Below are 16,254 nucleotides of genomic sequence, written 5' to 3'. Positions count from 1 at the left end.
GAGTCAGGGCTGAAGAGGGGAGGGTATCTCTCCAACACTGAGAGAGCCCCAAAGGGTGTCAGGCCTAAACTGTTTGGCAAAATCCGCCCTCTCCCATGAGTGAGAGAACTGGCGCGGGAAGAGATTGGATGATCGCGAGGAGGCTACTGGGGCGTCTTCCCCCCACGAGCGGGAGCATCCGCACGTCCAGGCAGCCTTGGAGCTGTACAGCTGCCCAGTGACTTCCCACCGACGCCATTTTGGGAGCAGGGGCAGGCGGGACTACATTTCCCAGCATGCTGGGGCAGCGAGCGGCGCCATCTTGCCTCGTTGGGCGGCCGGGGTCTCCTTGGGAAGCAAGAGGGGAGGAAGCTGTGGTTCAGCCTATGGCTCTTTTCCCGGCCTTTGCCGGCGCCGCTGAGCCCGGGGAGACGCCAGCCAGCGGTAGCGAGGGCTCCAGGAGAGGTAACGTCCTCCTAGGGGGTCGTCATTAGCGGCCTAGTGCTCTGTAGTGAACCTGCCCAGGTCCCTTTGCTCACGCCCCCAGACCTCCATCCAGAAACCCTGCTGGGTCTCCTGCTCCCTATAGAGACCCCTCCCCGCCCGGCGCTCCCCTCTCAGCAACCCCCCGGTGTCCGCCCTGCACACACGCTCCCTCCCAGGGGTGGCTCTGCTTCTGCTGCTCCGTGCATGGAGGTGAGGGCCGGGGAAAGCGGCGGCATCAGGTACACGAAGGTGCCTGCTGCCCACACGTGGGGGTGTTAGTTATGCCCGGCTGTCAAAGTGGCCCCCGTTTTATGCCCTGCAGTTGGTACCCGGGAGCGCACTTACTGAGTTGTAATACATGGGTTCAGTGAGGCTACTGCTGGGAAGTCAGGGACGTGTGCGAAGGCTATCAATCCTTTGGCACACCTCCCCCTAATTTATGACTGCGCTGGGGGTATGGCGAGCTAAAAACACCATGAACTTTGCTGATTTTCAGGCCCTCTCCTCGGGGTACACATCTTTTCCCATGTATTCTTTGTCCAGGTTGTGTTAACTTTGGACAAAGTTGGTTTTTATTCCTTTTACCCAGGTCCACAACACAAATATGGTTTCTGTAAATAAAACTATCATTTTTGTGTGACAGTAAGACGATTGCAGAGAGAACCTAAAATAGTGACACCTACAATTTTTTCCACGAGAGCCCACCCTCCTGTGTTATACAGCAGCAGTTCTCAACTTTTTTCTTTCTGAAGCCCACCCAACATGCTATAAAAACTCCATGGCCCACTTGTGTCATCACAACTGTTTTTCTGCATATCCAGAAGATTAAAAGCCAAGCTGGCATTAGGGGTAGCAAGCAGGGTAATTGTCCGGGCACCATGGCGCAGGAGGCTTCGCAAAGCTAAGTTGCTCAGGCTTCCCCCTGGACGGTGGGGTTCTGCATTCTGCCCTAGGGCTCCAGCAACTCTTAACGCCGGCTCTGCGCTTTGGTTTTTTTGGTCTGACCCCCTGAAATGTGCTCGCTGCCCCCCAGGGGGCCTTGGACCTCTGGCTGAGAACTACTGTTATACACCATGCTGTGCATCCGCTATATGGCACTGTAACCTTTGGTACTGCCCTCACAACGAGGGGACCTTTTAGCCACTTTAGGGGACCTTGTTGGGTAGTGAAACCTGGACAGGATAGATGGTACTGGTTAAAGTCCCAATCCTGCAAATTACATTGCCTGGGAAGACCTCTGTGCCCATATGGAGATCCAGTAGGTTTTTTTCATGGATGCAGGGCTCTGACCACACATTGTAACTTGCAGGATTGTGACCTTAGCTTAACCTTACTGTATATGGACCTCATGTCCCTACAACAATCTTTCATCTTATAGACTTGAAGGCATATAGAACAAGAGCTTGAGACTGAAGTTCAGATTTGGGTTCTGTTTTTTAGCACTATTTCTAGACCACATTTTGTCCACAAGTAATTTTTTAAAGAAATCATTCATTTTAGGAATATTGACACTTTAAGAGGGAATCATTCAATTACATTGCACTTTCTGCTGTATTTTGTTCTGGTTTTTAAAATCCTAATTCTGAAACTGAGTACAAATATTTTAGATATATTTCAACCTCAGAGGCTCAGTGCTAAGTCACTTTTTGTGCCTGAGATGGAGAGGTAGTGATAGAAAGTGATTAGCAAACTAAAACATAATTACTTTTCCAGAATTTGTGGAAATATCTTCTATAAATGATCAACTTCCACTAATTAACAGATGAAGCATATTTTAGTAATGTTATAAAAATTAAATATTAAACAAAAATAACTGTTATACTACCATAAACTGTGATCCCATCAAATTTCACAAATTAAATAGAATAAAATGAATACTTGGCTGAGAACTAGGTACTGTAGAATGTGGTGTTGATGAAAGATGGCACTCTTTCCTTGGTGTCCTACCTCGGTGTAGGGGTCATTGTGTTGGTGATTTTTTTTTTTTTTTTTTTTTTTTTTTTTTTAAGATGATACATAAAACTGAGGTGCTCTTTGGTGATCGTTTAAGATTTCTATGCATTTTTTTTTGTAAGAGCTGGGGTATTAACTCTGATGCCCTGGCCAGATTTCATTTTGGGTAATTGCATTCTGCCTACCTATGCTTTCCCCTCCGTTTTATTTGGATTTTTATAGTTTGACTTCTTGTCTGAAACTTTTGCTCTGCCATTTTGTACTCTAGACGTCACTGCAGTTTAGTGGTGAGTGAAGGGATGTTATGAAGTTTAATTAGGACCCAATTCTGCAGAAGGCTACTACTAAACATAGTGCTTACTAATGTGAGCAGCCCCTTGATGGTAGTCTGTAGTATTTATAAGATTGGGCCTGTATTTTATAATGTGCCTTAAGATCCTCCAGTGAAAAGTGCTTTAAAAATGAAAAGTATCAGTAGGTCCCACAATTTGTGCTAGAACTAGACTTTTAGAAGTTTGCAAAGCAAAAAAGCTTGTTTTGAGATTCTTAACATTGACTCTGCTGTCAGGTACTGTGAGGTTTTTTCAGGTGGGAAGGGTAGAAAGAGTCCCATGCATTATCTTTCTGGTGTTATGCCTATGACCATGGAAAATAATAGGAAAAATTAAATTTTAACACAAATTATATAGACCAACAATATGCCAGGTGTTTTTAAAAGTTGTATTAAAGTGAAGTTTCTTCCTTGAAAACTGTACAATTTTAGGTAAATGATGATGAGATGTGAGGAATTAAAAGCAATTCAAATATTTCTTCCCAGTTTAGTATTTCACTGGAGATTATTTACAAGTAGGCTTTAACTAGGTACATGTTATGTAATGGAATAGTTGTTTAATTCTCCCCAAAGTATTAGGTTGGCATGGTTTGCCATTTTGTACAGAGTAGCAAGAGCATTTTTAACATCTGGCTGGTATAAATCATTTAGGGGGAATCTATGCAAGTACATTGATTGTACCGGGGGTGGAGTTGGAGTTTCTACAAGTTTAAAACACAATTCAGTCTTGTCTACGCAGGCAAGATTGGGCTATGGACATAGTCAAGGAATTAATGTGTTTATATAAATTTCTCAATGTCAAATTGCCTTTGTTTTACGGTTTTAAGACTCAGATTTTCAGTGGTACAGCGCACCTACAACTCCCAGTAAAGTCACAAAGAGCAGTGGTCCCTAAAAATTAGGCCCCATATAACAGAATGGAGGGATGGTGTCTGTAGCCTCTGTTTGCCAGAAGCTGGGAATGGGTGATAGGGGATGGATCACTTGATGATTATCTGTTTTGTTCATTTCCTCTGGGGCACTTCGCATTGGCCACTGTTGGAAGACAGGATACTGGGCTAGATGGACCTTTGGTCTGATCCTGTATGGCCGTTCTTATGTTCTAGTAATAAGATTGGTAATGCAAAAATATTTTCCCCCTTATTGGGGTACTTTTACCATTTTATATCTCAAATGGTTTTATTGTCAACTAAAACTTAGCACCTATCCACGTTAATTGTTTAAGGGCCTGATTCTGTGCCTATTCTAGTCAGTGACACAGATTTCCTTCACTTCAGTGGTGCAAGATGCCTTATTTGTTTAGGAAGAATTTCTGAGGCACTGTTATCTAACAGATTGGGAATTGGAACTCCTGGGTTCTGAACATTGTACCAACAGTCTCTGTGACTTTGGACAAATCACTTAGCTTCACTATGCCATCTGTAAAATGAAGCTAGTTCTTTATATAATGCAAATGGTGAGAACACTTTCTACTAAGTACAAAGTATTATTGTCAATATTTAAAATTAAAATCAAACATGAAATGTAAAAGTATTTACTGTGCAGTAATTACTTTTTATACAAACTTATGAAAAGTATTTCAGCCAAAGCCAAAAATATAAACGTGTTCAATATATCTTCTGGGATAGGTGTAATGATTTTAAGGAGGGCTAACTGACTTATTTCCAGTCCTGTGCTGTTATGCCACATATCTGCACAACTTGAATCTTTGCCAGTCAGTCAGTTTTGTCTTTCATTATGTTCATCTGGGTGATATTGCACAAGCTAAAATAGGCACTTTACAAATTCTGCTGTGTTTGTGTAAACAAATAAATAATAAAAATGTCATATACACAAAGGACCAAATGCTGATCTAATTAAAATTCTGTAAATCCAGAATAATACCATTGAAGTCAGTGCAGTTATTCTGGATTACACAAGTATAAATTAGATCAGAGTATGACCAAGGGATCAAACAACTTTTTGTCTGGGTAGTTTTTGATAGGTTAGTTCCTATCTCCCTCCCCACACTTGCCCAGGAAAAAAAAAACACCTGGAAAGAACATTGATGTTATGGCAGAAGTTGATCAGAGCAATTCCTATTTATGAATATGTATTTCAGTGATAAAAATTAGGAAATAAGGCTGTCTTTTTTTCCAACACACTGTGTGGCATTGACTTAATTACTACTTTAGGTCCTCATTATGCAATTGTGATGAGTGTAAGTTGAAGTTCCATGGATCTTGAATGTAGAAAGACTGCAGGACTAGCCCAGAATCAACTACTCTTGATATTACCTGGAAAACATAGGGACTGCAGCTTGAGCCTGAACATGTAGACTGTAGTTTTGTAGCCCTGCAGTTCGAGCCCTGTGAGTCTGAGTCAGTTGACCAGGGCCAGCTGTGGCCGCGCTGCGTGTCTATTATCACAGCGTAGACATGCCCTAAGAAGCATTCTCTTTAGAATTCGTTCTTCCTATATATCAGTTCTGAAGTACTTCAGTTACAGGGACTGTGTAAGACAATACTTTAGCCTGTGAAATTCCTTGTTTCCTACCTGGCTTGAGTAACATTGTTGATGGCTGAGTCAAATATCTTTAAAGGTCACTTGCATGGAAATTTTCCAACATAAGTCCCACCAGAGTGGATTGATTTAAATCAACTTTCGATTTAGAAAAAACTGAAGTACAAAGAAAGATTCTTTCTTATTGGTTGATATAACCATTAAAACGTTGATTTTAACTAAATAGATCCTTTACGCTAGGTTTGGTGTATTTTTTGCTGCCTAGGAGGGTATGCTACAACTATGTGCATTTATTTAAGCAATTATACAGTGTAGTGTTATGATTGAGCTTTGGGAGCACTCCCAAATAATTAACTTTTATGGATAATATGGATATGGTATTTGTAGTGTATGGGCCTATAGGGTGTGTGTGTGTATATATATGTATATATGTGTGTGTGTGTGTGTGTGTGTGTGTGTGTGTACATATGACACCACCTCATAACCAAGCATAACAATCCTTTTCCAATCTGGTGGTGTAGTCTGATCCTTTTACTTTGGTACTGCAGATAGCAACACGTTCCTATTCGGGCAGTTACAATTACCACCTATATCCTCAGTAGTAGTAGGCTGAGTGATTTGAAATACTGGGATAGTTATTATTGCAGTGTGTCCCACAGTGCTATGTATATAAAAAGTAAAACAGAAATTTGGAGTAGTGACATTACAAATGAGGCCTTTATGTATAATTTCTTGTAATTAGCTACAGTACTGTCCATCCATGTTATAGGTTACCCTTACTGCTGGTTGTCACCCTCTAGGATAAGCTTCGCTGGGCAGGAAACAGGAGCGGCTAGCTTCTCTGTTCCATTGGTTGCATTCCTATGTGATTTACCAGTAGCTGACCTAGGTCCAGTTGTTTCTTATAGCTGCTGTCTTCCAGATAACGTACTCAATGGACAGTAACCAATTTATCCAATATTGCTGTGTCAGGATTTAGTATTGGTACTCAGACACTGAACAAGATTGTTTTGAATAACATGTGCCTCAGTTAGGACCTAGATTATGACTGGTACTAACTGGGAATTTGTTTACACAATTTATAGTTTCTATATAACTTAATGATTATTTTACCAATTTGTTTTTTCCTTGCCTTCATGTTGTTTGCTGCCATTCATTTGTTAATTTTTACCAGTGTGTTGGTTAAACAGCTTTGCAAAGTTATGCACATTGTAAATGATGTACAGCAATAATACAATACAGCAGTAATACAGCAATAATACAGTTGCTTTTACACAATAGCCAAATTTAGATTAAATGACAGTTTAACCTGGTCTATCTAGCTAGTGGTTTCTAGCTGATTGCCAACTTGATTGTTCATATATGGTAGACTGAGGTGTAGTTGACCAGTCTCTTATTTATAAAGCACTTCATTTTTCTTTTCTTGGTGCTTGGGGCTTCCTTCACTGTATACTGATATCTTCTGGTGTCTTTGGTCTGTGGGATGCAACCTTAAACAGCTAGTTAGTTAACATAATAAAAGTTTTTTGTTTGTTTTACATTTCTTCTTGTTTTCAGTAACCCAAATTTAATACTTATTAGCTTAGTGTGTTTACAATGTAATAGATATCAAGTCTTTTATAACACAAGCTATACTTTTGCAGTTGTTGTATAGACATTCATTTTTCACTTGAGGTGCATTACTAATATTTTATACTAAATTTAATACTTAACTGCTAAAATAGATGCTCACAATCTTCTGTGAGAAGGTGTATTGCTTTTCCCTGCTGAGCACTCCGTTTTACAAAAGGGTTAGTAACATAATTTTTACTAAGCTTTTTAGAGTTAATTTGCTTGTGATACCAATTCCACTTTTAACTATTTAGAATCACAAACTTTAACAACCACTACATAACATAAAAGAAAAGTGTATAACAATTAAACTAAAATACATTTTAAATGCAAGTTCATGCAAACACTTTGAGGGTATTAAATTTTTATGATACTTTATTGCAGGGGAGGGCAAACTTTTTGGCCTGAGGGCCACACCTGGGAATAGAAATTGTATGGCGGGCCATGAATGCTCACAAAATTGGGGTTGGGGTGCAGGAGGGGGTGAGGGCTCTGGTTGGGGTGCGGGCTCCAGGGTGCGGCCAGAAATGAGGAGTTCAGGGTGCAGGAGTGGGCTCGGGGTGGGGTGCAGGGGGGGTGAGGGCTCCGGCTGGGGGTGCGGGCTCTGGGGTGGGGCTGGAGATAGGAGTTTGGGGTGTAGGAGGGTGCTCTGGGCTGGGACCGAGGGGTTCGGAGGGTGGGAGGTGGATCAGAGCTGGGGCAAGGGATGGGGGGTGAGGGTTCCGGACGGGGGTGTGGGCTCTGTGGTGGGGCTGGGGATGAGCTGTTTGGGGTGCAGGCAGGTGCGCCGCGCTTGGATTGAGAGGTTTGGAGGGCGGGGTGAGTTCAGGTGCAGGCTCTGGGTGCAGCAGCATGTCCCTTCTCCACCTCCTACGTGGAGGTGTGACCAGGCGGCTCTGCCCTGTCTGCAATCACCGCCCCTGCAGCTCATATTGGCTGCAGTTCCTGGCAAATGGGAGCTGCGGGGGCGGTGCCTGGGGCAGGGGCAGTGTGCAGAGCGGAGCCCTCTGGCTGCCCCTTCACGTGGGAGCCGGAGCGGGGACATGCTGCTGCTTCCGGGAGCTGTGTGGAGCGGCCCCTGACCCTACGCCCCAGCTGGAGCGCCAGAGGGGGGACATGACGCTGCTTCTGGGAGTCGCGTGGAGTGCCCCGACCCTACTCTCTGACTGGAGGGGGAAAGCCCCAGATCCCGCTCCCCAGCCAGAGCTCGAGGGCCGGATTTGCCCACCCCTGCTTTATTGTGTTTGGGAGCCAAAGGTGGAAACCTGTTGTAATTGTTTGGTTAGCGTTATGCATAAATTGTTATTTTTAAACATTTTTGCTATGACATTCTTATAACTATATTTAAAAGTGCAAACAAGTTTATAAAAACCCAAACAAGAAATTAACATTTTGTTAATATTACCTTAAAATTAATGTTGAGGTTTCCCCTTACATTTTTTCTTTGAATAAAAAATAAAAACAAAACAAAACTGTGGTTAATAAAAGAGAATTCTTTTTGTTTGTAATTGCATTATTTGTTGAGGCATATATTTATAACTGAGGCCTTTTTGAACTTTGGAAAAAATGGTAATGTTATTATGATGGTTATATCCCAATCATAATATTAAAATAGTGTGGTATCACTTATATTTTTTTAAAAAAGGTTATGAAATTGACTTGTTGCAGCAAAATAAAAATAATTTAAAAAGTAGTCACATGACATACAACATACATGACATACAAGACAACCTTACAATTAAAAATAAATGGCGCCAGAATTCTATTTAAGACATTAAGGCTTTAATAAGGCATTAAGAATTTATTTATTAAAACAATGCATTTAAAACAAAACCAAGCAGATAAAAGGGTTAAACATTTAAATAAGCAAGTTACAACCTTTTTATTTAAAACTTTTAATAAAAATTGATAATTCATATTATTTGCCAAATTTCTTTGTTAATTTAGTAACTTAAGGCATTTTTCATTACTTTATATTAACTTTATTTTAGAACTCTGCTATTTGGAAATAAGGAATGTCCATGTTTCAAATATTAGTCAGTGGTTAGGATTAGAAACAGAGTCTGCTTGTCTGTTGCTTTGCAACCATATCTTCAAGAAAGGTAGGAGTAATTCCAGCTGTTGCATTCCTGAAGGGTTAAAATAATTAATTTACTAGATTAATTTAAAGTAAGGTTTTTACCTTGTTTTCTTTTTGTTTTGTTCTGGTTTCAGCTGCTTTATCTTTTGGAGGTTTCTTTAAAAACTTTAATTTTAAAACAGAGAGAGAAAGTAATAATGTGGAGAGGCGGAGGAAAAGGTTGGGAGCAACCTAGGAAAGTAGGGAGACCTGAGCCAAGAGAGATTAACTCTATCAAGATGTATTTAGGTACAGACAGCAGCAGCGAGTTTAGCAAACTGAGAAAGGATATAAAGGAAAACTTAACCAGTATGTAAAAATATTTGAGAAAGAAGTTTTATATTTTTAGATTTGAGCGAGGAGTGTGGTTCCGTAGGTTAAAGCAGTTGGGAACCTGCACCCCTGGTTCTTATCCTAGCTCTGAGAGGAGAGCGGGGGTCATTACTTGCTCTGGCAAAACCTGAATTTGTTCCTCCAGTGTCTGTCGTTTTTGTTTGCATGCCAAATGGATTGCAGGAGTGCCCTTTTTTGCTGCAGTTCACTGTTTTTTGGGCAGCTCCGTGTGTTAATGCATCAAATCTAACCCGCTTAATCTCGGTTTTCATTTTGAAATTCTTTTTTATTCGCTCTCCTACAGGGTGGATATAAATCAATGATTTTTAAAACGGATTTTTTTATTTAAATCAATTTTTTTTGAGTTAAATCGGATTTTTTGGATAAAATGCTTTTTGAGGAAAAAACCTGTCTAAAGATCGTTTTAATTAAGATACATTATAGCTCAAAGATATCTCATCATGGAATAGGGATTATAAACTCTAATTCTATAGTATGAGACAATATATTCATGTAATGTTTAAGAAAAGTTTTGTAAATTAATGATCTAGAAGATGGTGTGGACTGCACCCTCAGCAAGTTTGCAGATGACACTAAACTGGGAGGAGTGGTTGATACGCTGGAGAGTAGGGATAGGATACAGAGGGACCTAGACAAATTAGAGGATTGGGTCAAAAGAAATCTGATGAGGTTCAACAAGGGCAAGTGCAGAGTCCTGCACTTGGGATGGAAGAATCCCATGGACTGCTACAGACTAGGGACCGAATGGCTAGGCAGCAGTTCTGCAGAAAAGGACCTGGGGTTACAGTGGATAAGAGGCTGCATATGAGTCGACAGTGTGCCCTTGTTGCCAAGAAGGCTAACGGCATTTTGGGCTGTATAAGTAAGGGCATTGCCAGCAGATCGAGGGTCGTGATCATTCCTTTCTATTTAACATTGGTGAGGCCTCATCTGGAGTACTGTATCCAGTTTTGGGCCCCACACTACAAGAAGGACGTGGAAAAATTGGAGAGAGTCCAGTGGAGGGCAACAAAAATGATTAGGGAGCTGGAGCACGTGATTTATGAGGAGAGGCTGAGGGAACTAGGATTATTTAGTCTGCAGAAGATAAGTATGAGGGAGGATTTGGTAGCTGCTTTCAACTACCTGAAAGAGGGTTCCAAAGAGGATGGTTCTAGACTGTTCTCAGTAGTACCAGAAGACAGAACAAGGAGTAATGGTCTCAAGTTGCAGTGGGGGAGGTTTAGGTTGGATATTAGAAAAAAACTTTTTCACTAGGAGGGTGGTGAAGCATTGGAATGGGTTACCTAGGGAGGTGGTGGAATCTCCTTCCTTAGAGGTTTTTAAGGTCAGGCTTGATGAAGCCCTGGCTGGGATGATTTAGTTGGGGATTGGTCCTGCTTTGAGCAGGTGGTTGGACTAGATGACCTCCTGAGGTCCCTCCCAACCCTGATATTCTATGATTCTATGAAATGAGTTCCAATAGATCATGGATTAGGGACCCAATCTTATGGGGTACCAGGGGCTTCTGTATAGACTATTTAGGTTAATTTTTCTATCTATCCAATGGGACTCAGTTCTCAGTCTAGAAGATACCATCAGAGATGCTTAGTTTTTCAGTTCTCAAACTGTGAATTTGTGTCTCCAGAGAGAACATGCTTGTTAACAGCAAAAATGTTTTAAAATAAATAAATAATATATAGAGGTGAGAAATAACAGACCTCATCTCTATTGTCCCCCTGCAAATTTGTGTACACAGAGTCAATCCCTTACCTCTCTCTAAAAGTGCAAAGTTTCAAAAAGTTCAATGAATAGAAAATTGTTGGGGGCGGAATAGATCTGGACAAGGAGAAGAAGTCTGGAGATAAATGTGAGAAGGGAGGGACAAGCAGTAGAAATAAAAGTGAAACTGTTTGAGCAGCATATTCCAGAAGTCTTGAAGTCTTTCTGAGTGTAGCCTTCATTGATTTGAGACCTACCATACTATTCTCTCACTAGAAGGGAAAACCTATAATGGCAGCAGGCTGTAAAAGAGACCAAGTTTGGGAATAAGAACCATTCAAGAAATACATGTTTGCTGATGATGTTTTAAAGAAAGTCACACTGGTGAACTGGTGGAAGTCACTTCAGTACTTGGATTCAGAAACTGTTGAAGTGATAATCTCACTTTTAACAGCAGTAGCTTCTTTTGCTGGTTAAGAGAGACTATTTTCTTCCTTTGGACTAATTCATTCCAAATTGAGAAATCATTTGGGACCTGAAAAAGCAGGAAAGCTTGTTTTTCTTTTCCAGATTATGAACAAACAGGAAAATGAAGGTGAAAATAACTGAATTAAATTTCATGTAATTATTTTAGTTAAAAACAACCTGATTTTAAAAAACTTGAATGTTTAACTAAATTCAAAAATTCATATGCTTGTTTTGTTAAAATATTATATGTTTGCTGTTGAAGAAAAAAAATCCAGAATACATAACATTGTTGTTTTAGTTAAATAAAACAATTTAAATGTCTGTCTGGTGACGTTCTCCTCCTAATACAGCAAGCGTGGCCAACCTGTGGCTCCGGAGCCGCATGCGGCTCTTCATAGTTTAATATGCGGCTCCTTGCACAGGTGCTGACTCTGGGGCTGGAGCTACAGATGCTAACTTTCCAATGTGCTGAGGGGTGCTCAGTGCTCAATCCTCTGTGCTGCCCCAGGCCCTGCCCCCACTTCACCCCTTCCCCCGAGCCAGCCATGCCCTCACTCTTCCCCCTCCCCCCCACCAGAGCTTCCTGTGCACCGTGAAACAGCTGATCGCAGCAGGCGGGAGGTGTGGGGAGGGTGGGGGAGTCACTGATTGCCGGGGCTGCCGGCGGGCGGGAGGCACTACGGGTTGGAGTGGGGGAAGCTGATGGGGTCTGCTGACATAGTACTGTGGCTCTTTGGCAATGTACATTTGTAAATTTTGGCTTTTTCTCAGGCTCAGGTTGGCCGCCCCTGTAATGCAGCATGGCAAGAAAATCCTCCAAATATTAATGATAGTTCATCTCCCAATGACTTCATAAATATCTGGTTCAGTTACCTTTGGTAAATGAAATAACCAAACAATCATTCATTTTCTGATAAAGCTGTAAAACTAACCTGAAAAGTTTTCAAAGTAAATCACTTAAAAAATGTATAGTGCAGGGGTCGGCAACCTACGGATCGCGTGCCAAACACGGCACACAAGCCGATTTTGAGTGGCACGCTGCTGCCTGCTGCGGTCCCGGCCCCCAGCCCCACTCAGCCCGCCCACCGCTCTCCCCTGCGGGGGAAGGAGGCAGAAGCTTGGTCAGGCAGCCAAGCTTCCCCCCTCCCCCGCTTCTTCCCCCAGCGTGGTGCTTCCCTGCCCCTCCTCCTCTCCTTCCCTGCGCTGATCAGCTGATGGCCCTTGCGAGGGGGAGGGGGACGAGCGGCAGCGTGCTTGCTGCTCCGTAGAGGAGGCAGAGAAGAGATAGGGACGGGGCCTTGGGGAAGGGGGTGGAACAGGGCATATCCCTTCCAGCCCCCTGCCATGAGGGGGCTGGGAGCACACCCATGAGCCGAGCACCCCAGCCCTCTGCCCTGACCCCTGAACTCCCCCCCACACCCAGTCTTCTGCCCTTCACCCCCCACACACCCCCAGTCCTCTGCCCTGACCCCTGAACCCTCCCCCCCAGGTCTTGGGTCCCGGCTGCTGGCCCCTTGCCAGCTGGCGTCCTGGCCCTAGGCCCCGCTCAGCCCGCTGCCGGCCTAGGTGAACAGAACCCCAGGCTGGCGCCGCAAGATCAGCATTTTAATTTAATTTTAAATGAAGCTTCTTAAACATTTTGAAAACCTTGTTTACTTTACATACAACAATAGTTTAGTTATATAATATAGACTTATAGAGAGAGACCTTCTAAAAAACGTTAAAATGTATTACCGGCACGTGAAACCTTAAATTAAAGTGAATAAAAGAAGACTCGGCACACCACTTCTGAAAGGTTGCCTACCCCTGGTATAGTGTGTACCTTCTAAAAATGAAACCTACATCTACGTGAAGAATACGTATTAAGGTTATAACCAGGAGCGGCGCCAGGGTTTTTGCCGCCCTAGGCAGCAGCGCTCCTCCTCAGAGCATTCGGAGGCGGGGAGCCTTCTGCTCCGCGTCTTCGGGGTGCTTCGGCGGCGGGTCCTGGAGCGAGTGAAGGACCCACCGCCGAAGCGCCCCAAAGACGCAGAGCGGAAGGACCCCCACCACCGGGGACAGCAAAATGCCGCCCCCCCAAATCCTGCCGCCCTAGGCAACCGCCTAGGGTCACCTAGTGGAAGTGCCGGCCCTGGTTATAACAACCAACAAGAGTGCACTTTTATGTAGAAATCCATGATTAAATCGAGTCTTCCTGACTAGTGATTTAAATCATGATTTAAATCAATTTGATTTAAATCAAATCCACCCTGCTCCCCTACGATCATGTTTATCTCCTAATGTGCTCTGTGAACTGTTCCATTTTTTCCTTCATCTGATTTACCAATCCTGTGACAGTATTGTTTGCTACTTCTCCCTCCTGGGCACTTACTTCTGATTCTGATAGGCACCAGTTTAGGTCTTGGTTTAAGTTTTACCGGAACTTGGCTTTTATCATACGATGCTGGTTGCAGTGCAGTGGCCCCTATTTTATTTTTTAATTTTGCTAGGGCCACCTTTTCCCATTTCTGTTCCCATTCTTCAGGCACAGGGTAGCTACCTGAAGCCTGCTGTTGACCACAAATATTTATAGCAAGGGATGGCACATCTCTTTTTTTGTAGGTTTTTTACAGCTGTTTCCAATGTTATATTCTGTTCCTGTGCTTTCTATCTCTTGACTGTTTGCCACCCTGTTAGGAGAGTGGGAGCATTCTAGGACTGTGTGGCTTCTCCTGCTTTTTTTAACTCTTTCTTTGTTTCTGTTACTTGTCCCGCCAATCTTGTGGCGTGTTGTCTTAACCATTTAACAGCCATGGCCATATTTGCAATATTTTACTTTTATTTTTTAAGGCTATACTGTAGTCTCTGCACTAGCCTTACAGATTCCATTACATGTTTTTTCCCCACCTTATTTTTTAAATTCACATGGACCTCCTTTGCTGGCAACCCAGTGTGTCCATACCTTATCAAACTTTGTGTGGCTTTTTAGGGAGTGGCTAAGGGCTTAGCATGTAGTTTTCTGCCATGTTAGATTATGATTCTTACAGAGGACAGCTCAGTTACTTACCAGATCAACAGTCGGGGTCACCAATGTTGTCAGATGTTTGACTCTGTGTGCTGTCCCAGCTCTGCGCAGATAGTTGGCACAGCAGACCTTAATCAAACTGCCCAATGACCACAACATCGTTAAGGTACGAAGGCGCCTGGCCAGGTTTATTGTTGACGAAGCACGGTAATAGCACTTCGTAGACTCTATGAGGATACTGAGACATGTATGCCCGTGACAATGAACGACCTCAGTCAGTGGCGGGACTTTCCACTGTCCCGTAGGCCGGACGAAGGGTTAAAGCAAGTTATCCCAACATTTATAGACTGAGACAAACGATCTGGGATAAACAACTTGCATATCACCTTACGTGTTGCATGACATGTTTGTTACCTCTCCTTGTACTTTCCGCCTGATGTTTCAGACAAAATATCTCTATTCATCACTTTTGTCAAAGCATTTTATCATGTACTAGGTTAGGGTGTTCTTGTGCTGGCCTGCTGGAATGTATTTACATATTCGGTGTTTTTTAGCAATGCTAGCAATATTGGTGCCGAGTTTGTGTACTGGTCATTGATTTGCAGGGAAGCATCTGCTTTTGATATGGCCTGACTGTTGCTCATAGCATAACTTTTGCTGATTTTGGTTCAGGCCTCAGGCCTTACACCAGGCCCATGCTTCATGGCTCTCTCTTTCTACTACAAATAACTTAGTATATTCAGGTTCTTATTGATTGTACATTTTTAGTATGTTAGAAAATGGTGAATGATATATTGCTTATGGACTAGATAATTCACGTTTTGCTTATGATTAAGGATAAGATTGTCACAGAGGTCATGGAAGTCATGGATTCTGTGGCTTTCCGAGATCTCCCTGACGTTTTCTGTTTCAGCCTCGGGCGGTGGGGGGACCCAGAGCTCCGAGCCGCTGTGGGGGGACCCGGAGCTCCTCCTCCTCCTGCAGTGGGGCTTGGGCTCTCTTCTCCCCCCTCCTCTCCCCCGCAGGACTTGGGCTTTGGTCGTCCCCGGTCAGCCCCTCCCTCCATTATTTTTAGTAAAAGTCACAGACAGGTCATGGGCTTCTGTGAATTTTTGTTTATTGCCTGCAACTTGTCCATGACTTTTACTAAAAATAACCCTGACAAAATCTTAATCTTACTCATGATTTGTGTCAAACTGTTAGGATTGTAACTGGAATTTAATTACACACACCCAACAGCATATAAAATGAATTATTAAACAAAATATCCTTAAATGTATTAATAAGAGAAGTTTATGTATCTAAAACGTGTTTCACATTTATAACTAAATGATTTATTAACAGAGGAATTAACTGTAGTCAGTGAATTAGGCTGATTATTTCAGGTCACCATGGGAAAATTTTCAAACATGCCTGTGTGAAAGTGACTGGAATTTAAGTTCCTAATCTTGCCTAAGTCTGTTGAAAATGAGACAGTTTATTAAATTACTTAGGCTGACCTGTTGTGCCATATTCGTAAAGCTTGATCTCAAAAGTTAGATGTTTTCCTCCTAATTTTTTCTTTACATAGAAAAGTAGCTTTTAACTCAGTTTTTGATAAAGGCTCATGGATTCGACATATCTGTTTTTTATTAAAATGTTTGAATAGATTATAATAAATTTAGGCTTGAACATATTTTGTAATAAAATCAAATTTCATTTTATAGATTCATAGATTCTAGGACTGGAAGGGACCTCGAGAGGTCA

The 16,254-nt window shown here is 42.4% G+C and overlaps 1 protein-coding gene across 1 annotated transcript in view; it reads left to right on the top strand.

Annotated features, from left to right (window-relative positions):
- Positions 1 to 275: 275 nt before the first annotated feature.
- NRDE2 (NRDE-2, necessary for RNA interference, domain containing) overlaps positions 276 to 16,254 on the top strand; it is a 68,788-nt gene continuing 52,809 nt past the window's right edge. The window contains exons 1-3 of the mRNA XM_026651331.2: positions 276 to 444; positions 8,854 to 8,964; positions 9,077 to 9,161. Coding sequence (XP_026507116.1) covers positions 276 to 444; positions 8,854 to 8,964; positions 9,077 to 9,161 — 365 coding nt within the window. The remainder of the gene's footprint in view (positions 445 to 8,853; positions 8,965 to 9,076; positions 9,162 to 16,254) is intronic.

The sequence above is a fragment of the Terrapene carolina genome, unplaced genomic scaffold, assembly GCF_002925995.2.
Source record: "Terrapene carolina triunguis isolate 2854851 unplaced genomic scaffold, T_m_triunguis-2.0 Scaffold96, whole genome shotgun sequence".
NCBI classification, from domain to species: Eukaryota; Metazoa; Chordata; order Testudines; family Emydidae; genus Terrapene; species Terrapene triunguis.
Note: the sequence above shows the minus strand (reverse complement) of the source record. Positions and strands in the feature narration are given on the sequence as shown.